Source organism: Polypterus senegalus, chromosome 13, assembly GCF_016835505.1.
Source record: "Polypterus senegalus isolate Bchr_013 chromosome 13, ASM1683550v1, whole genome shotgun sequence".
NCBI lineage: Eukaryota > Metazoa > Chordata > Cladistia > Polypteriformes > Polypteridae > Polypterus > Polypterus senegalus.
This window is the reverse complement of record NC_053166.1, coordinates 86,093,832-86,117,026: the sequence shown is the minus strand read 5'-3', so window position 1 is coordinate 86,117,026 and position 23,195 is coordinate 86,093,832. Positions and strand designations below refer to the sequence as shown.

At 37.4% G+C, this 23,195-nt stretch overlaps 1 protein-coding gene across 4 annotated transcripts in view; it reads left to right on the top strand.

Annotated features, from left to right (window-relative positions):
* Window positions 1–23,195, top strand: part of LOC120541981 (pro-neuregulin-2, membrane-bound isoform-like) — a 664,098-nt gene that overhangs the window by 543,682 nt on the left and 97,221 nt on the right. For all 4 annotated transcript variants that reach the window (XM_039774031.1, XM_039774029.1, XM_039774030.1 and 1 more), the window contains one exon: window positions 15,472–15,595. In XM_039774031.1, the coding sequence (XP_039629965.1) occupies window positions 15,472–15,595 (124 nt within the window). The remainder of the gene's footprint in view (window positions 1–15,471; window positions 15,596–23,195) is intronic.

Genomic DNA, 23,195 nt, shown 5'->3' with positions numbered 1-23,195 from the left:
TTGGAAAGCCTTTCCCTGTTTGGCACACAATAAAAAAGATTTATATAATGTAAACATGACTTGGAATTTTAATAATAACTGATGTCCTGTTAATAATACATTTATATTAAAATAAACAGTGCAAAATTTATGACAATTAAATGATGACCTAAATGATTATTGTACATTTATATTTCCAGTTTTACAGAGTGTTAACTCTTAAAGTAACAAAAAAGTACACAAAACAAATGAACCCACTGGCTTAGAGAGTATCATTGCCTGAAGAATACAAAAAGCACTTTTAGCTTATTTTCCAATGTTCTATTTTACCAGCATATCAAAACTATATACACGAGAACACTATGTGCATGTTTACCTTTTATCTCAACTTAAAATATTCTAATTCTGTCTTTATGCTTTTTCCAAGACTAAACACTGCTTATCAGAGATGAAAAAAGTGGGAATTAACAGATGGAGAAATTGAACAAGCATGATAGAAAATGTTACTGTGGTGGTTGCACAGGGCACAAAAAGCAAATATTTTCCACATTTTTGATATTGTGCTCATTTTCTTATATTGATTACCCTATCTGTTCTAACATATTACATGAGCTTAATAAAGGGCAAAACACTGAGCCAGTAAGAGTTACTGCCTTTAATATAATTAATTACAATACGTCCTGCAGTATAAACATGGAAATCATTCAAACTTGCAGGTGCAGTTGTTTTAACATGCACTGATACAGTATTATTGTGATAATGTATGGTATGTTTAAATATTTTTCCATTAGTATATACAATTTTCGTATTTATCATCTGATCGAGCAAAGAGGAGGTAAAAAAAACAACTGCTAATTGTTTCCCAATGCATCACCAAGACGGGTTTCAGAGGAGCAACCGCGTCACCTAGGTGTGTATTCAGCCACACTCTTCACAATGGCGCGTGGGGTTTTGGATTGGTATGTGAGTGAAGTTCAGAACACATGGCATGGCAGCGCATAGTGCTGGCTGGAGGGAGGGAAGGGGTAGGCGAAAAAAAATGCAGCTCACGCGGCAAATCAGCAGCAGCAAGCCAACAGCTGGTTGAGCAAAGAGAAGTTAAAAAAAATGATTTGTATCCCATTGTATAACCATTTAAGCATTGTTTCAGAGGAGCAGATGCGACTCCTTGGGGTGTTCAGCCCTCCTCTTCACAACGGAGAGAACTGCAGCCGGAGGAGGAGGGGTTGGTGAGTGAAGCAAGCAGGGGGTATGCATGTATGTGTATATATATATATATATATATATATATATATATATATATATATATATATATATATATATATATATATATATATATATATATATATATATATATATATATATATATATATATATATATATATATATATACTAATAAAAGGCAAAGCCCTCACTGACTGACTGACTGATTCACTCACTCATTACTAATTCTCCAACTTCCCTTGTAGGTAGAAGGCTGAAATTTGGCAGAGTCATTCCTTACAGGTTACTTACAAAAGTTAAGCAGGTTTCATTTCGAAATTCTACGCGTAACGGTCATAACTGAATCCTACTTAGGTACATATATACGTCCATAGTCTACAGCTCGGTCGCAGTGTTGGGCAGAGTTGCGTCCCCCATCACCACGCCTCCCATGTAGTTGGCTGCCTGCCTATATTGCGTCCCCCATACCCACGCCTCCCACGTAATTAACTGACTTCTCATATAAGGCCGTCCATCAGCAGCAATCCAAGCTGTGAGAAAACTGTACAAAGGAAGCGTGTCAGATGTCGTGGTACATTTTCTGATGCAGCTAGACGGAAACAACTTTGTGACATTGCCGCCAAATACTCACAGAAAAATCCACAAGTTAATAGACATGCTGTCGCTAAATACTCGCAGGCAAATGTACAAGTTTATAGAGACTCTTTTGCTAAATACTCGCAGGCAAATCCACAACTTCATAGACACGCTGCCGCTAAATATTCTTAGGCAAATCCACAAGTTAATACCGGGAAAGCCTGTTAAACATCTTAGATTCACGAGTAGCGATTTAGGTGGTGAGATGTCTATCAAGGTGATCACCATCGATCAAAGAACTGTCACTTACCGAGTGGTTTCCATGCTCGGAGATGCTGCCTGCCTTTTCCATTCTCTGTGTTACATATTGCACGGCCATATCAGGCTCAATCTTGATATCCGGAGGAACATTGTATCTTATGTATTGAATGACTGGGACAGGTTCAAGGTGTGGACTGATGATGGTATAGGAGATAATTATACTACACAGGGGCACTATAAGAGTAAAATGCTTAAGCCCTTCACCTATGCTTCTGCATGTGAGTTGATGGCTGCCGCTGAATTGTTCGTTTGTCGCTTTCAAGTGTACCGAAATGGCCAAATATTTTACACCTTTGGACAACCGCCAATGCCTCTTAAACATCTTAGATTCACAGGTGACGATTTCAGTAGTGGACACTTTGAAGTTTATGATTAAACTCTCAAAAGCTGGATGCAAAGTTATCGATGAAGCCGGTTGTATGCTTACAACGCTTGACAAATGCCGAATGTCACTTCAACACAAGTCCTGCAATTACTAACGTAATTGAAGCAAACCATGAAACTCAAACCGATTATGACAGCAGCAATCCAAGCTGTGAGAAAACAGTAAAAAGGAGGCATGTCAGACGTCGTGGTACATTTTCTGATGCAGCTAGACGAAAACAACTTCGTGACATGGCCGCCAAATACTCGCAGAAAAATCCACAAGTTAGTAGACACGCTGTCGCTAAATACTCGCAGGCAAATCCACAAGTTCATAGAGATGCTGTCGCTAAATACTCGCAGAAAAATCCACAAGTTAATAGACATGCTGTCGCTAAATACTCGCAGGCAATTCCACAACTTACTAGAGACGCTGCCGCTAAATACTCGCAGACAAATCCACAAGTTAATAACGGGAATGCCTGTTAAACATCTTAGATTCATGAGTAGCAATTTGGGTAGTGAGCACTTCGTTGAATGAAACCTGTTATCTTTACAACGGTTGACAAACACGGAATGTAACTTGAACACAACACGTCCTCCAAATACGAACCTGATTGAAAGAAATAATGATAATCAACTCCTTGATGACAGCAACACTCATAGCAGTGACAAAACAATTACATTGACAATCATGTTACATTATTTTTAAAATGTTTCCTTTTCTTTTTCATAACTTCTTTAACACACTACTTCTCCACTGCGAAGCGCGGGTATTTTGCTAGTATATATACTGTATACAGTGGTGTGAAAAACTATTTGCCCCCTTCCTGATTTCTTATTCTTTTCCATGTTTCTCACACAAAATGTTTCTGATCATCAAATACATTTAACCATTAGTCAAATATAACACAAGTAAACACAAAATGCAGTTTTTAAATGATGGTTTTTATTATTTAGGGAGAAAAGAAATCCAAACCTACATGGCCCTGTGTGAAAAAGTAATTGCCCCCTGAACCTAATAACTGGTTGGGCCACCCTTAGCAGCAATAACTGCAATCAAGCGTTTGCGATAACTTGCAATGAGTCTTTACAGCGCTCTGGAGGAATTTTGGCCCACTCATCTTTGCAGAATTGTTGTAATTCAGCTTTATTTGAGGGTTTTCTAGCATGAACCGCCTTTTTAAGGTCATGCCATAGCATCTCAATTGGATTCAGGTCAGGACTTTGACGGCCACTCCAAAGTCTTCATTTTGTTTTTCTTCAGCCATTCAGAGGTGGATTTGCTGGTGTGTTTTGGGACATTGTCCTGTTGCAGCACCCAAGATCGCTTCAGCTTGAGTTGACGAACAGATGGCTAGACATTCTCCTTCAGGATTTTTTGGTAGACAATAGAATTCATGTTTCCATCTATCACAGCAAGCCTTCCAGGTCCTGAAGCAGCAAAACAACCCCAGACCATCACACTACCACCACCATATTTTACTGTTGGTATGATGTTCTTTTTCTGAAATGCTGTGTTCCTTTTATGCCAGATGTAACGGGACATTTGCCTTCCAAAAGTTCAACTTTTGTCTCATCAGTCCACAAGGTATTTTCCCAAAAGTCTTGGCAATCATTCAGATGTTTCTTAGCAAAATTGAGACAAGCCCTAATGTTCTTTTTGCTTAACAGTGGTTTGCATCTTGGAAATCTGCCATGCAGGCCATTTTTGCCCAGCCTCTTTCTTATGGTGGAGTCGTGAACACTGACCTTAATTGAGGCAAGTGTAGTGCAGTTCTTTAGACGTTGTCCTGGGGTCTTTTGTGACCTCTCGGATGAGTCGTCTCTGCGCTCTTGGGGTAATTTTGGTCGGCCGGCCACTCCTGGGAAGGTTCACCCCTGTTCCATGTTTTTGCCATTTGTGGATAATGGCTCTCACTGTGGTTCGCTGGAGTCCCAAAGCTTTAGAAATGGCTTTATAACCTTTACCAGACTGATAGATCTCAATTACTTCTGTTCTCATTTGTTCCTGTAATTCTTTGGATCTTGGCATGATGTCTAGCTTTTGAGGTGCTTTTGGTCTACTTCTCTGTGTCAGGCAGCTCCTATTTAAGTGATTTCTTGATTGAAACAGGTGTGGCAGTAATCAGGCCGGGGGTGGCTACGGAAATTGAACTCAGGTGTGATACACCACAGTTAGGTTATTTTTAACAAGGGGCAATTACTTTTTCACACAGGGCCATGTAGGTTTGGATTTTTTTTCTCCCTAAATAATAAAAACCATCATTTAAAAACTGCATTTTTGTTTACTTGTGTTATATTTGACTAATGGTTAAATGTGTTTGATGATCAGAAACATTTTGTGTGACAAATATGCAAAAGAATAAGAAATCAGGAAGGGGGCAAATAGTTTTTCACACCACTGTATATATATATATATATATATATATATATATATATATATTGTCACAAGAATGAGACATACTCAGATAAAGGTTTGGGGCAGCCACCCATATAATCTGGTTTCCTGGCTGCAAAATCGTTTTGTAGAAATACAGAGCACTGAAGTGCATACAACCGAGTCCAAAACAAAACTGAGGGAAAAGGGGAAAAGGGCAGGCTTTTAAAGGGGAAGACAGGAAGTGAGGTCATAAGGATCGGGCATGTGTTCATCGCTCATTGGATCAGGCCCGGACGTGACATCAGGGGGGCCGGAGCTGGTAAGGTCTGTTTCCATTGGTTCGGTCCCAGAAGTGATGTCAAGAGAGCCAGGTGGAGTCTCCCAGGAATGGTCTACAGGGAAGTGAGAAAAAGAGTCAGTGCACTCTTCCACATCTCGGCATGCCTCCGAACTGCCTTCATTTAAGCCCTTTAGCTGCCTCCCATACGCATGTGTGTCACAATATATATATATATATATATATATATATATATATATATATACAGTGGAACCTCGGTATACGTCCTTAATCCATTCCAGACCCTTTGACTTATACCAAACAGGACGTATACCAAACAAATTTTTCCCATAAGAAATAATGGGAAAATGATTAATCCGTTCCCATGAAAAAAAAAAACCCTATTGCTATTGGCATATTATACATTGAGGGGTTATATAAAATAATTTAAACACTGCTTAATACTAAAATACATAAAACAAAAGCAATTAGATGAAATAAATGAAAATTTTACTTAACTTTTTAATAACATCTTTGTTTTTCACAATCATAGATACCGTCATTCTCAGCAAACGGTATGCAACAGCCTTGTCCCGGATACGCATGCCACCTTCATACTTTTCAACAATCAATTCAAATTTACATGAAAAAAAACAAAATCACGTTGTGACGGTGCAGGTTTGCTGTATGATCCAATCTGCTGCCGGGGAGCCCTTGAATCCTACACTGTCGGTAATGTGCCTCGCTCCTGACCTCATCGGTAACAACAAAGCAAGGGGATGGTGAAAAAGTGCAAAGTGTTTTTATTAAAACAATTAACAAAACAAGGTGTTTAAATTAAAGTGCAGTCTCCAAAGTTCCAATAAATAATCCATAAAATCAGAAGTGAAACGTGGAGGTTAAAAACAATAGAAAAAAGTCTTCTTAAAAACAATGAAGTTAAAAGCAGGAAGCATTCTTTAAAAAAAAAAACAAGAAGCCTGGTGCCTGCTTCCCAACTGGGGAGTCGTCCTACTTGCAGCTGACCTTCGCACTGCCTGCTTCAGCCACTTCATCCATGCGCGCTCTCGCTCGCTCGCTCTCTCTCTCTCTCTCGTCCGTTCTTTCTTTTTACTCCCCTTCAAGTCAACTCGCGCTTCTGTTTATCAAGATAAGCAGCCCCAGGAACAATCATGAATGCAGACGGTCCCTCACAAGTGCACTTTGGTGAGAAACGCCCACATCGCTAATCGCCCTGACAACCTTCAGCCACATAACCACCATGCCACCTCACCAAGCTGCGAGCGTGATTATTTATTTTAAAGCTGGACTTTGACAGGAGCTGTGGACCCGCTATATCACACACGTAAAAGTTCACAGAGAGTTACAGCGAGGGTTGTTCACTGAATGCTAGCAACTGGCACACTAACGCTCGTGGGCAGTCGTGGCTTTGTCTCGAGAGAGGTAAACAAGGTTAGCACGCGAGTCGTATTCCAAACAAAGGTTGTATACCAAGCAAATTTTTTTGTGTCCAAACAGGACGTATACCAAGTTGGACTTATTCCAAAGCAGACGTATACCGAGGTACCACTGTGTATATATATACTGTATATATATATATATATATATATATATATATATATATATATATATATATATATATATATATATATATACAGTATAATCTTTTTCAACTTTGACAAACATGAGATTTAACATTTAACAAAACTTTTCAGCCCATCAGACTGCAGGAACGTTCTACTTAAATTATTTTTAATATGGTGTACTCAGGGGGTTGAGGGGGTAAAATGTTAATTCCAGAGCCATGAAACCTGACTTATTTTCCAGGCCTAGTTTTTCTTTTGTATGATGTCTGCACCTTCTTAGGTTTTGGTGGTTTCTTCTTCCAAAGTTCATGGGTTTCCTTCACAGCCCAAAGCATTTTGAACTTGCTACTGTGTATGTGTGGGTCCGTGTGTTTGTGTGTGTATGACTGTTTTCATTTGGTAAGGTGAAATCCAGTCTGGAATGAAAGTGAGACTCTACCTTGCATCTTTTTTTTTTGTTCATATGTTTATATAATTGTTTGTATTGTTTTATATACCAACTAGTGTAAACTGTGTTTCCTGGCCACATTGTAAAACTCGTTCCACGATTTTCTAGACAGATGAAAATTGATTTTCATGGTGCAAAAATTATAATTATTTACAAGATGTTTAATAATGAAAAGCTGAACAATGGTATTATATTTATTAAAGTCACTGGTAGACAATTTAATTATGCTGAATATTCCCTCCATAAACATATTGTTAGTTACTTTCATTGTTACTTGAAAGTTAAAGTATTAAAATTAATTACATTTGGCAATTATGTATATGGGAGGCACATGGTCACAGTAACTAGCACTGCTTGACCACAACTCCAGGTACCTGAATTTCAAAATCATACCTGATTATGCATTGATTTTGCACTTTTCAAATGTGTCTAAGTGGATTTTCTTCTGGCACTTCAGTTTTCTCTCCATATTCCTACATGGGAGTAGATGTTATTTATCTCTTTGTGACCAATATTTTTTTGAAAGTTTTGACAGTTTAACCAAACCTGAATGACTCTGGAGATATGGCACATCTATTATATCATCTCTTTCAATTTTAATTCCTATTGCAGAATTACATTTAATGTTCCTATTTCCAAAATGTAATATTGTTACATTAAACATCTGCCACATGAAGTACAGTATCTAATAAAGTCTACAATCTGCACATGTTCTTAAGAAATGGTTTTGCTAATTCTAGGTTGTAAGCCAATCCCCTGGTTTTGTGTCACTGACAACATTTATCTACTTGTTGTTTGTATTCATGTATTCATATTCATATCTGCTACTAATTAAAAACTCTGAGACCCCATTTTAATATCAGCTTAATATTGGTGAAACCAGCAGGACCTCAACTAAAGTAAATAAATATAAATCAGTTGTATATATGCATATGAATCTAGGAACCTAGCGTTCCTTACATTAAAGGAGCGCGTACTTTGGGGAAGCTTCTAGAATGAGAGGCAGAGGAGCTGTGAATACCATTGCACATGTGTAAATACACACACAGAGATTGAGTGAGAGAGAGAGACAGAGTGTGAGTGAGAGAGAAGGGCACGTAGGCAATGTCGGTTTGGATAAGTAAGAGTTAAATGGACCGGAATCACGATATTGATTTCTTTAAAAGAAATTAAGAAAATAGTGGATAGAAATGGAGAAAGCAGAGAATAGATTTTAACATCTGATGAGTATGACATTTATTAATGGCACACTCAAACACAAACATAAAGGGTTAATTTAGAATATGGAGAAAAAACAGAAGTACCAGAAGAAAACCCACTTAGACACATTTGAAAGTGCATCCACATTTACTGCAATTCATTTTTTCACCAATTTGCACAAAGCTTCTTGAATTCCTACTTCCTGCAGTGTGTGGAATTTTACTTAAAATAATGCAACCTATTTTTTTCCCTAGTTTATTTAGTTTCAGTTTTTAGAACGAATTGTTTAAATCAATGCAGTAATTTAGGTAATTGTAAAATACTAGCCATTTGCACCCAACTACGTTGCGCGTGTTAAAGTTGTCTGTGAAGGGCTCCCTGTTTAAACGTGGCTGCCAGGGGTGAACTGGGCCCTTCATCGCACAGCATTATGATTTTTTATAAGGGAAACAAAATTACAAAAGAAAACCCTTGGATATTGATTTGATAGGAACGGCATACTCGGAATCACTGTCCAAATAGTAATTATGTGGTGGTGTAGGAGCATTTCTGCTTCTGTCCGTTCACAGTTCGTCTTGTTTTCACAATGCTATCGTTTCCTCTCACGATGTCTTCTCAACCTTTCTCCAGTCTCACAGGTTGCTTTGTGGCAATCCAAAGAGTAAGGCAATATACATGGAGCAATGGTTATAAAAGGGGGACACAAAAGGTATCCAGGCTCTTTAAAACATAAATAGGGACCACTTCGCTGATATGTGAGCAAGCCACGGTACAACTGTGAGACGCACAGCACTCGCCGGCTACAACGTAACAATAATAATTTCCGGAACGTGCTGTTACGTTGTCATTCATTTTACCCACTGTCTTTCTTTCATTCATATGTTACGTAGGCACGTACCTTTTATTTTCGGCAAACTCATTCTCTAACCAGGCCTCAGGAGTTAACCAGCGTAACACTGTCCACCACCCCTTTCGTTATTCCGGCAGATTATTGATATCCATGAGTAACAACAACGTACTAAACTGGAAGGTGGTCTACGCATGCGTGGAATTCGCGGACAAAAAAAGATCAAGATCTAAATGAAGATCTCTTTAGTTAATTTAAAGCACTACAATTTGTTTAGTTTGAATGTCTGTGTTTTGAGGTGTGACTGGAGTACTACAGTCTTCAGATTCTTAATGCAATGCCTATGTTTTAGCTGTCTCTCTACTGCCATCTAGTGCTTCTTCTTCTAATTCATTCGTGGACAAACAAAGATCAAGATCTAAATGAAGATTATATATAGAGATTCTCAACTGATTCCTGTTTTAGTAGTTTTTTAACTCTTTGATTATCTAAATATTTTACTTTGGAATTTGTGGTTATTGTTTTATTTTTGTATATACGGAGAAATTTTTTTTCTGCTGCTTCAATTTTTGGCTTTGGTGTATTTATTTAGATGAAATATTACACCTCTTGATTGTGCACCTCTGGACAAATGATGTCCTCCATTGTGTTTGTGATATCATGGCTATTATCTTGTCATCTTAGGTATTCTGCAAACCCAGCTTTCTAAATTTACAGGTACTAGAAGCATAGTGTGCATGTTTTATTATTAATTGTTAATCTTGCTTACAAACCTAAATAGACTATAACAGTTCATTGAATATTAGAAACATATAATTATATTAAGAAAAATGTGTTTTCCCATTTAATTACCAGCTGTTGTCACAGGGCAAAAAAAATCACTATCAATACTGGTATAAGAAATGTTTGTTTACATGATGCCGGGCAGTATATCATAACTGAATATGAAATATTTTCTCCAACTGAATATGAAACATAGACTCAATTTTTTTAACATCACACTTTTAGTATTTTAGTATAATGTCTCAGAGCATAAGGATGCAAACTATAGACATTGATGTATTAATTTATTAACATACTTTTTCTATTATTTGCCCATGGAAAATCAAAACCTGTTCCATCAGAATGATGCTAAAGGCATTAGGAAACTCTGGACAGACCACTCAAGTAGGCATTCGCAATCACTCAAAAAAGTACAGTTTAAACTCAACATTTAACTTAAAATTCATGAATGCTGAATGCAGGAACAACTTACTGAGAAATAAGGATATCATGTGAATTACACAATGTAATTGGCCCTTGAACCAAACCCAAATCTTTGTGGGGTGAAGCAGGAATAACCACTGCTCTATATTTGCTGCCTTAATTGCAAAAACATCAAAAAACTTTAGTATATTAAAAATAAATATTCTAACCAATCAAAGCCTTAAGATCAACTTCCTTAGTTCATTTCTGAGTTGTTTACCTTTATTGGGCTAATTTCAGGAATCCATATACGTATTTGGTCCAACCTGCATCACCAGTTAACTCATAGGGTAGAAACAGTGAAGACTATCCTTCCCATGAGTAAATGTACTGAGTGAATAATCTTTTCATCTTGGATTGGGTATCTGAAGATACACTCCAAAAATCAGAAACAGGAAAGAAAAAACATCCATCATATTCCAAAAACAAACTTCTTGTATAACATAGGATACAGTTTAATCCTCTTTGTTTTCCATATGTGTAATGTTATATCATTAGAGAATTTTACAGTTATGCAGTGTTCACAAAACAGTCAGCTTCCTCACTAAAACAGAGACTGCTTGTAAGCGGCTAATACCCTAAAATAAATATTATTTTAATTAAGTAACAAATCTTCTAAAGAATGGCCGGAAATCAACTCCTGTATCACATTTTTACTATAAACTAGCTTTACCCCAATAAAAAATATATCTGACAGCAGACTATGCCTTCTTTCTGTTTATATACACAATGTCTCCCTATGACATGACACATTGGCAGGAATCTTTATGCATATCATGTAGCTTGCCTGATGATATCAGCATAAGATGTCAAGAGTGCCTAAACAAAAACAAAACAAGGGAGAGAGAAGCTTAACAAAATGGTAAAATTGTCTGGAAAAAAACCAAAAGCAAACAAAAACTTAAAGGCATCTTTTATTATTTTTTTTCAGATGTCGGTATTTCCAAATATGCTATATGTAATTTAATTATCAGCTCCTCCATTGTAATATTGTATGTCGATACTAAACTTAATGGATAATTATAAATGTCTTTAATGTAATTTCTTTTTATTTTGAAAAATCATATAAGATTTTCCTGTCTCATGATATGTCAGGTATCTTTGTTAATATGTTATGGATTTATATCATACAAGCTTAAAGGGTATGTAGTATTCTGTCTAGGTTCCTAAAGACAAAGTCAGATACTCATCTAACCTTGATCTTTTGTATGACCCAACCTTACCAACAGCTGCTTTAAAATTTTCTCTTTGAAGGAGTTATTGTTTGACAAGGATTGGCCCGGCCAAACAGCAGTGTTTTCCCTTAGAAATCCCTTATTGACACTCATGTTAAAAATTTGTTAAACAATGTCTGGAATTTTTGTTTCTTAGAGCTTAATCGACACAGTGGTGATGATATCCACAAGTTCAAGTTCTTAATAGATTAATTAAATTTAGCACCTATTAATGTACTAAATAAGTAATATAACAATGTCAACCCTACCTAATCCAGTTTAGGTTTGTGGCGAGCCAGTTGTAACAGCACTGGGTTCAAAACCAGGAGACAGCTTTGGAAACAACAGACAATTTGGAATGTGAAATCAAAACAACACAAATGTTTTGTGTATGTAGGAGGTCTTTTTTGAAGTACCCAGAGGAATCCCTACGCAGACACAATTAACCTAACCTTGCATGTCTTTAAAGATGTGGCACATCTGTTATGTCAACTCTTTTACTCTTTACTTGTAGGGGTTTCAGATGTCCTCATTGTGAAATTATGTGTAATAGTCTTACTTCCTATTTGTAACACTTTATGTTCATTTTGCATTAAATTTCCAAACAGTATCTGATCGAGTCTGAAATCTGTCCATGTTCTCATGAAATAGTTTTGCTAGTTTCATGTCTTGGCAGCATTTATCTCCTTGGTATTTCTATTCATATGTGTATGCATTGCACTAACCACTGTACCACTGTGTCTCGCAGGTTAAGATTTTAGTTTTTAGGTATTTGTGTCTTACCTCATTGAATTATTCAACATTAGTAGTATTAAAAGCTATTCAACTCTATAAAAAAAAATCTTGAGTGAAGAGTTGTTTGCTGCAAAATTAACCCACTACTGCTACATGTTAAGATATGATACCTGGTCATTTTGCCTTCTGAGAAGAATGACAAGAATAATAGTTTCACAGAAAGTCAATCTAGAGGAAACTGAGAAATGGAAGGAGGTTTGAGTCACAAAGAACCCATAGCATTCGACAAAATTAAGGAAGGACTGGCATTTATTAAAGACACATACACCAAACAAATAACCGTGCAAAGCTTAAGAGACCTAATAGAAGGATTATACACAGAACAATGAAAATGTACAAAATTCTTAACTTAGGTATGGCATTAGTAAATTATTATTACAATATAATCAACCCCATTGGCACACATGCAAACATAAAATAAAAGACAGCTACATCTTGGATACACCACACCCAAGAAAGTAAGTCGACTAAAACATGAGGAATTATCAGTTTCCTTTATCTATGTCTGTCATTTGACTTTTTCAATTTTAAAGCTCACAATAGAATGATTTAGCTAATCTTTTAAAGCACTCACCTTAATTCATAATATCTGCAGAGTCTTTGACATATTTGACTCATCATTACTGTATTCTTTTACAAAACAGATAAAACTGTAAATTAGATGAAGAAAAATCATTTTGCGTAATCTTGCTGCCACCGGCTTGCAGTGAAGACATGTCGACCTTAATACCCAGATGGTTTATTTCTCCTTTTTCTCTTTCCATCTGTTTTGTTAGTTTAAAATATTTGTGTCTCAAAATGCATATCAGAGTCAATATAAACATCGACTTTATATTACGTGGGACAGGCATTTGCATATTAGGCATCAGTTAGGAGCTGAAGAGCAGGGCTTGGAATTGGTCAAACACAACAAAATGAAACAATGATCTTACTTACAGGTACAATCCGAAAGAGAAAACAATTGAAAAAAGACTCAGAATTCATCGCCCTCATTGTAAGAACTTTCCAAGTTATATGATTGTTTGTTAGTTGGGTCTTCCATTCTAATTCAGGTAAATTAAAACCTCTTGTATTTTTTCATTCTAATATTTGATAGGTTATTGCTGAAAATATAAGTACAAGGATAAACTGAAAATTATTTCATGTTCATTTTAACCTCTTGCTTTTGTGTCAACAAGCAGGAAATATAACATTCTATACTGTGTTTCATGCTTGATTCCTGATATTGATTTATGGTCTGCATCAGTAACTACTGTTTCACTTACTTTAGCTATCAGTCTTCCTGTACTTATAACATTGTGAAGGGCAGGGCACTGTCTTTTCTGGCAGCACAGAGTGAAAAACAGGAACCACACTCGTATAGGGCACCAGTCCATCGCAGGGCCAATCATTGACGTGAATAGTTTACATAAGCATAGTCAGATGCTGGATGTCTGTTTAGTTTGCTGAAACGTATGACTCTTTTTATTAGCACCATGTTGAGTAAAATGTCTAATTTTCTTGTGCACTACAAAATGTTCTGTAAATGCTTGAAGGCATAGTTTACAGAAGTGTTGCATTTACTGTTTTTGCAAATAGTACTATTGCACACTATTTATGTACTTGTATGTAATAATGTATGTGCCATAATAGATGCTATATGAAACAAAGTCTGATTCTCAGTTAAAAAACAATTAAAATACTAGTGTAGTTAGAGAACAATTCAAATAATAATGTACTTTTGATCAATAATTTCTCACAAATTAATTAATTTGCATGGGTTTTACTCATGGACATTGTTTTTTTTTTTCATAGTTCAGTCATAACATAACACTGTTAAACCTTATTAACTTATGCCATAGCCCATGTAATAATGTAGTCCTAATCTTAATGCACAATGTGCAATTAGCTCTTCTGTATTGTTTTATTGTGTATTTTTATGTATTGTTGAAATGCTATCTCCACTGTTTTATTTAGATTTCAAGGAACAATGAAATGACCTTGAAAATACTTTTAACTTCCTCTTTGTCAGAAGGGCACAGAATCAAAATGATTTTTATACTTAATGGGCACATTTAAGTAATAACATATTAATCGGTTACAATACAAACTGCTATTACTTACTGTTAAATGTTGCAATATTGGGGTTAAGCTGTCCTTCTGTTGACATATTAAACTGCATGATCAGGTGTTAGTTAACCTGTGGCTCAGGTTAAAACTGAATTTGTACATGTCATCTTCACTTCAGGACACACATTTGTCTTTTTTACCTCCTTTTTGTTTTGTTTTAGTAGTGCAGCCTAATCAGTGCAGTTTATATTCCTTGAAATCAAAGACTGAATAACAATGATTGAATCTCATTTTTGGCTTTAACCAAAAGTACAATAATAATTTACATCATTTTTTCATTTTAGTCATTAAGAATATTTATATATTTGTTTTATGTTTGCTTTTATCCAATTTTATGTCATCCCATGTATGGAAGGAGAGTGGATATCTTGTTCTATACATCTTCTTAAATGATGCAGTTGCAAAATCATTATTGTTATTGTTAAGACAATAGTATTATTGAGTGCTTTCTAAAGTACTTTGTAGTAGTGTGTGTACCATGACAGGTGCTGTTATTGTTACACCTGATCATGCAGTTTAATATGTCAACAGAAGGACAGCTTAACCCCAATATTGCAACATTTAACAGTAAGTAATAGCAGTTTGTATTGTAACCGATTAATATGTTATTTCTTGTGTGCATTGCATGCTAAGGCACAGAGAGATATTTTTCCAGTTCCACTTCCACTTCCACTTTGTTGACAACACTTCAAGATCATATAGCTGTAGATTCTCATTTTGTAAAATGCAAGATCTATAGCATATTGTAATGGGCAGTTACTAGCATGCCACCAATATTCATATAAAAAGTTTCAACCTTAATTCATTGTAAAATTGCGCCTTACAAATTATTTACTTAATTTGCAAATATGGCTTTATAAATGTGTAAATGCTGATGCTATGTATCTCTTTGTCTTAACAACAGCAACACCAGCCACAACACCGTCTGGTTCTGGTCATGCCAGGAAGTGCAATGAAACTGAAAAGGCTTACTGCGTTAATGGTGGAATCTGTTACTACATTGATGGCATAAACCAGCTCTCTTGCAAGTAAGTGAGTGTGCTTTTCATTTTTGCTGCATTCTTCTCATTGGTGTGTAAACAATGCTTTTGTCATTAAGAACAAATATATACATCATAGGCATTGTGGGTATTAACATTAATCCATAGAATGGAATACAGAGATTATTCTTTAGTGTAATTGTTTAAAAAATATATATATATATATATATATATATATATTTTTAACCAGCATTCATGTCTGTGTAAATGTACATATTTTTTGTCTTGGAACTGTCACAAGTATTCACATTATTCATATTAAACGTTCTGTATAATAGTATACCCAACTTTAGATGCATTGAAATACATACTAATAAATCATTATTTTTGAACAGGTTATTGAGTTCATTAAAGCTATGGAACAAATTTGACATATAATATTCAGCCTATACTTGAGCAAATAATAAAGTGGAAATCACTCCAGCATTATTATATATTTTTTTCCTTTATTTGCATAGTAAAGAAAACCCGAGTTGTTGCACATAAATTACTGCAGTTTTGCATTTTATTTTAAATAGACTTGATAAAAATCGATATATCTAAAAACAGTCTTGATAAAAATCTAAATATTAACATTATAAAAGACCATAAGGCATCTTTTCAGTGTCCTGTGTCCAAATGATTGTTAGCAGTAATTCTGTTTCCTCTGCAATTTCAGCTAGATAAAAAGAAAAATTCCTCAATGATTTTTACATTATGTAAGAAATATAAGTTGGCATAACAGATTTCATTCTGTGTTAGGAAAGATAAATTATTACTTAAGGCTTAATAATTAGGATTTTTTGTTTTCTATTTGCATTTGCACTTATGCTTTGGATTATAAGCTCCAAAATTATTTGTTGCCAGTTATTTAATGACATGTAAAAGGTTACATGTCATGGATTGGTTGCGTTAATTGTTTTTGTGGCACAACTGGTATCTGCTTTATTTAATGGTGCCAGAGTCAAACCCACCCTAGGGTACTGAGAATTTTATTAAAATTAATTTTGTTTACATGATGCTTAAAAAAATGAAAGAAAGTTGCTAAGTCGTGCAACCTTTCTGCTATGGACATAAAACTGCACATCCCAGGCTAATGTGCACTAAATATTAAGCTCCATGCCTATATGTTTCTCGATTGTGGAATTTAATGTTATTACTTAAATTCAGCTCTCTATCATATGTTACAGAAGCTCTCAAAAGAAACCTTTCCTGTTTCAATTTAAGCTTCATTTTACCATTAACTTGGTTTAGAACATTTGCCTGCTAAACCTGACAGTTACATACAGTATTTGATTGTTAGTCTTTACGTATGATATAAGGTCTTTTCCAGGTGGTCATCTGATAGAGCTAGTATCTACTTCTATGTATTTTTATGTCTATTTCATACTTTTGAAAGTCCATTGGTTCTATTTTGCCTAACTTTCTTTAACATTTTTTTCTGTGTTCCATTATACTAGCTTCAGGTCATTTTCATTTACGGAGTATTTTTTTATTATTATTCCTCTAGTTTTTTGATCCTTCTGTTACCCTTTATTTAAATAGAAAAATGTACTTATGTGTGAACGTGTTAATGATTACTTGCTTTTATTATTTTGTATTTTGCATTGAGTCTGTCTTCAGTGAGAGAAACTGACTTTTTCCTAGGGTATTACAGGGTATTATAGAAACAATCTAATAAGCTGTTGGTGAATGGAATGACCTGCCTACTATAGGTATAACAAATAGCTATGCCAGTCTCCATTAATAAGAATCTTAGGATCAAAGACTACCTTTTCCTAAAAAGTTGAGTCTATCATTAAGCACCTTTAATTAAACTGATTTCTTGGTTGTATTCCATAAAACGTGGTATTCCTTATTATGCTTAGTGATGGCAACTTTACATTGTGGAGTGAAGTATATAGTAAACAGCACTGCTAAAATGCTAGTTTATTTCAAATAAACTTTGTGATTTTCATATTTTTTATGTTACAGTCTTGTCCCTGTGTGAGCTGGGAATGATTAGTGATAAAATTGTTTTTTTTAGTCACATCTGACAATATTTTGCTGAACTTGTACTTCTTATTTTATATCTTCTCAAGATGTGTGGCTTCAATTCAGGTTTGATTGCATTATTCTAATTTGGTCTCACTGTTTGTTGAATACTTTATGTATTCCACTATAACATGAATTCCGACACATGCACAAATTGGTTGCTGCAGTGGCCCCTGTATCTTCTCTACCCTTAAAATGCCTCACTCATTTCTGTTCTAAGAAAATAAATCAATCTATAAGCAATGGGTCTTGTTAAAGTTAGGTAGGTTATCGTTTACTGTCCCATATGGAAATAAAGTGTGATCTTTAACAGGAACATCAATACACTGCTATTGCTGCAGATAGACATGCCGATTGAGAAATGGAGATACCCAGCTTCAAGGATTTGTGTGAAGCAATTCTTTCACACTTGAAAGTATTGCAACAAAATTGTGAACATTAATTGATCAACAAGCCTTCAAACATGTCATTTTTAATCATTCCTTGAAGCGCGAGTTGATACTAAATTTACAAGTTTTTGCTATTATCATAAATTATTCTGCATAAAAACATGAGATTAAAGATCACTACAAACTACAGTGAGTAAATAACATAAAAATATATATTGTTGGTTGGAATATTCCTTTAAGTGCATGAGCACTTCTGAGAATACTTGGCAGGGCACATATCGAGGGTGAATGATGTCAAGTGGTAATGCTTACTAAATTGTTGAGAAAGAACAGGGATTCTAGAGCTTCTAGAGGACATACTAGAATACAGATTATTTCAGTAAAGTTCAGCTTCAGAAAATTTTCACAAGTGTTTGCAAAGTATGCTCATATCTTGACAGCTCTATGTGATGCCCTGTTAGCCCAATACATATTAAATTCTGGGCATCTTGTAGTTCATGACCAGGGCTCTTGTACCTCATAAGTCAGCTACAGACACACCATAGTACTTTGTAACGCAGCAGTATGATTGATCTTTATTACGTTAGGTGTCTTCTTATATGATTCTGACTTTGTTTGCTTCTTAATGGACATAGTCCATATTTAATAGCAGACATAACTCTTCTTCCATCAGCAGTCTCATATCCTCTACTTTGACATTATTAGCTATATGACACTGACCAAACACTGTTGCTAAATGATTAATATCAACACGTTGATCGAATGGAATGCAACAAATATAAATATATTTTGGTCGCTCACCGCACCTGTGCCCTTTGCAGTGCAATCTATGTACTGGCTTCATACGATATAAACCAGGCTTTAGTGTTGGCTCACACACCAAAAAAGAGAAAATACAGAATACTTTCAAAAGTCCAGACAGACATCTTCTCTAAATTCACTACCCCACATTAAGCTCTATTCTATGTGCAGGAGTACAGGAAGCTAATCAAAGACTTTGTTAAATGGTGCGACTCAAACCACTTACATCTTAACACCAACAAGACCAAGGAGCTGGTGGTGGATTTTAGGAGGCCCAGGCCCCTCATGGACCCTGTGATCATCAGAGGTGACTGTGTGCAGAGGGTGCAGACCTTTAAATATCTGGGAGTGCAGCTGGATGACAAATTGGACTGGACTGCCAATACTGATGCTCTATGTAAGAAAGGTCAGAGCAGACTATACTTTCTGAGAAGGTTGGCATCCTTCAACATCTGCAGTAAGATGCTGCAGATGTTCTACCAGACGGTTGTGGCGAGTGCCCTCTTCTACGCGGTGATGTGCTGGGGTGGCAGCATAAAGATGAAAGACACCTCATGCCTGGATAAACTTGTTAAGAAGGCAGGCTCTATTGTAGGAGTAAAGTTGGACAGTTTAACATCTGTGGCAGAGTGACGGGCATTAAGAAAACTCCTGTCAATCATGAATAATCCACTGCATCCACTTAACAGTGTCATCTCCAGACAGAGGAGTAGCTTCAGTGACAGACTTTTGTCACTGTCCTGCTCCACTGACAGACTAAAGAGATCGTTCCTCCCCCACACTATGCGACTCTTCAATTCCACCCGGGGGAGTAAATGCTAACATTACTCAGTTATTGTCTGCTTTTTTATTTTTATTTTTTTCATTTTTATTACTATTTAATTTAATGTTGTTTCTTTGTATCAGTATATTGCTGCTGGATTATGTGAATTTCCCCTTGGGATTAATAATCTATCTATCTATCTATCTATCTATCTATCTATCTATCTATCTATCTATCTATCTATCTATCTATCTAATCTATCTAATCTATCTAATCTATCTATGGGGGGCAGAGCATAGTGCCCCTCAAGTCTCTTCCCTCTCTTAACCGTCAACTGCACTCAACAGCACCCACAATTCAAAGCTACTCTCAAAACATCTTCTCAAACTGGCATACCATTGTCTTGTGACTTAGCCATTGCTGCTCCTCAAAACTTCCACTTCACAATAAAAGCACTTACAGTTTACCGGGGCAGACCTTGCAGAGCAGAAATATCATGCACTGACTTGTGGCAAAGGTGGCATCCTATGACAGTGCCACAGTTAAAGTCACTGATCTCTTCAGGGTGACCCCATTCTACTGCCAATGTTTGTCAATGGAATTGCATGGGTATATTCTTGATTTTTGTTGCACCATTGAACACCTGAACTCAATAATTTGGGAGGGTGTCCACATACTTTCTAATTCTGATCTTGTAAACTTGACTCTTTCTCTGTTGTTGTTGAAGGCTGACTGTTTTTTAGGCGATTATTTTAGAAAGTAATTGAAAAATGTTTGTTTTTATTAAACTATGTAGTACAATTTCCTAATAACACTAGGGTAATGGAAGACGGAGTTATGCATTTTTACAAACAAAAACACGATAAATTGAACAAACGGAGGGTTGTTGAGACTCTCTGCTGGTCAAATTGATGAACTGCAATAGCTTTTGAGTCTCTTCGTTAACAAGGACTTATTTTAAGTATTTTTCTTAAAATTTTCAAACTCCTATGGAAATGTTTCACTAGATCACTTGGAAGTGCAGTGAGGTTATTTTTTCATTATCCAGGCCACTCATCTTGGCCATTCTTTGGGGTGTAATTCTTTAATTTTTAGCATACAATATGCTCAAAGAGGTCAATAGCATTAAATGTGCAGAGTTCAGTGAAATTCTTTCTTGCATGTGCTAATCCTCACTCTATGGTTCCATGATCAGTGAGTATTACTACTGTAAAGAAAGGACAAAACAATCATAAAGGTTTGTGGTTTCCGGCCCCGTATACTGTACAATATTCAAAAAAACAACACAGCTTGTTGCCACGGTCAAGTACATCAACTTTTCATATCTGACCGCCCAAAGATGGCGGCTGGGGAGTATTTATGTAGGAGGGGCCGGAAGTAGAGGTATGCTGGGAAGGAACTGAGATGGATGATGGGATTGATGACGTCATAGATGGAGGAACAGAGGAAGGGCGGAAGTAGCGTACTGCGGTCATTGGTGCATGTAGGCTCATGGCGGCGGTGCATCTTTTTTTCTGTAGGAAACAAAGAAAGAAAGGTTAGTACCCCGCCACTCCCTGCTGGCATACGGCTTTCCGATCTTATTTAAGTCCGTCCACGGCCCCCTACTCGTACATGCGTGACACAACCCCCCCCTCAGCCCAGACCCATCAGGTCGGGCGGACCGAACCGAGAGGTTGTGGAGACGGGAGAGGGCATCGGCATTGGCCTGAAGGTTGCCCCGGCAATAAGTGATGGCGAACTTGTACGTCTGCAGATCCAGAAACCACCTGGTGACTCGGGGGTTTGACTCCTTATGTAGTGCCATCCACTGAAGCGCAGCGTGATCAGTCACCAGAGTGAACTCGCGACCCAACAGGTAGTAACGCAGATGAGTCACCGCCCACTTAATGGCCAAGGCTTCCCTCTCCACTGCCACATACCTGGTCTCCCGGTCCAGCAGTTTCCGGCTCAGGTACATTACGGGGTGCTCGACACCATCGACACTTTGGCTCAACACGGTGCCCAGGCCTGTGTCCGAAGCATTGGTCTGGAGAATAAAGGGAAGAGTGAAATCCGGGGTTTTCAATATTGGTGCCGAGGTTAGGGCCTTCTTCAAGTCACTGAATGCTTGTTCCGCCTTGTCATTCAATACCACGTATAAAGGAGCGCCTTTCTTCGTCAAATTTGTCAAGGGTGCTGCCCTTTCAGAGAAGCGGGGCACGAAACTGACGGTAGTACCCCGCTAACCCTAAGAAATTTGCACCTGTCTCTTGGTATTTGGACGGGGCCATTCCAGGATGTCTTGTATTTTGGAACATTGTGGTTTCACCTGTCCACGCCCCACTAGGTAGCCCAAATATTTGGCCTCCTTTAGACCGAAGAAACACTTACGGGGGTTTATACGGAGCCCGGCTTTCGCTAGTGTCACGAGGACGGCGAATACCTGCAATATACCTTCCAGGTGCCGGAATAGATGACCACGTAATCCAGGTAGGCGGCACAATAGGACTGGTGGGGTTTTAGCACTCTGTCCACCAGACGTTGAAAAGTTGCTGGAGCCCCGTGCAGCCCAAATGGAAAGACCTTATATTGCCGATGTCCACTAGGGGTGCTGAAAGCAGTTTTCTCTTTGGCAGATGCCGTTAAGGGAATTTGCCAGTACCCTTTAGTCATGTCAAGGGTAGTCAAATATCGAGCCATACCCAATCGTTCACTAAGGTCATCTATCCTGGGCATCAGGTAGGCATCGAATTTGGAGACCTGGTTAAGACGTCTGAAGTCATTACAGAATCTCCACGAGCCGTCTGGCTTAGAAACGAGCACGATAGGACTGGACCAGGGACTATGGCTCTCTTCAATAATATCCATGTCCAACATCCATTGAACTTGAAGTTCCACCTCTGCGCATTTTGCCTTCGGGAGTTGATAAGGTCTCTCCTGGACTACAACTCCGGGTTCTGTGACAATGTCGTGTTCAATCAGCGAAGTATGGCCTGGTGACTTGCTCACTACTTCGGGGATGGACAGGATCGTTTGGGTTAACTCCTGTCGCTGTATGGGCGTTAGCTCAGGTCCGAGGTTAAGGGCTGGTGTGCAAGCGAATAGGGAGAGGGCTCTACGACTGTCAGGAGATTCCTCCCTGTCTCTCCAAGGTTTTAATAAGTTTACGTGGTAGATCCTCTCGCTCGGCCGACGATTCGGCTGTTTAACCAAATAATCGACGAGCCCCTTTCTTTCCTTAACCTCGTATGGCCCTTGCCAGTGAGCCAATAGTTTGGAGTGGGAGGTAGGAACAAGCACCATTACTCGGTCTCCTGGTTGGAACTCCCGGAGGACCGAGTTGTGATTGTAATACCGTGCTTGCGCTGCTTGCGCACAACTCACATAATCTTTTAGCAAAGGTCTAATCTTATTTAGTCTGTCGCGCAGTTGAGCGACATACTCTAATACATTTGTGGAGGGCAGGGCCTCAGCTTCCCAGCCTTCTTTTATTATATCCAAAAGTCCCCGAGGTTGACGTCCATATAATAGCTCAAAGAGGGAGAAACCTGTAGAGGCCTGAGGTACCTCCCGATAAGCAAAAAGCACGAGTTGTAAGAGCTGGTCCCAGTTTCTACCGTCCACACTGACTACCTTGCGC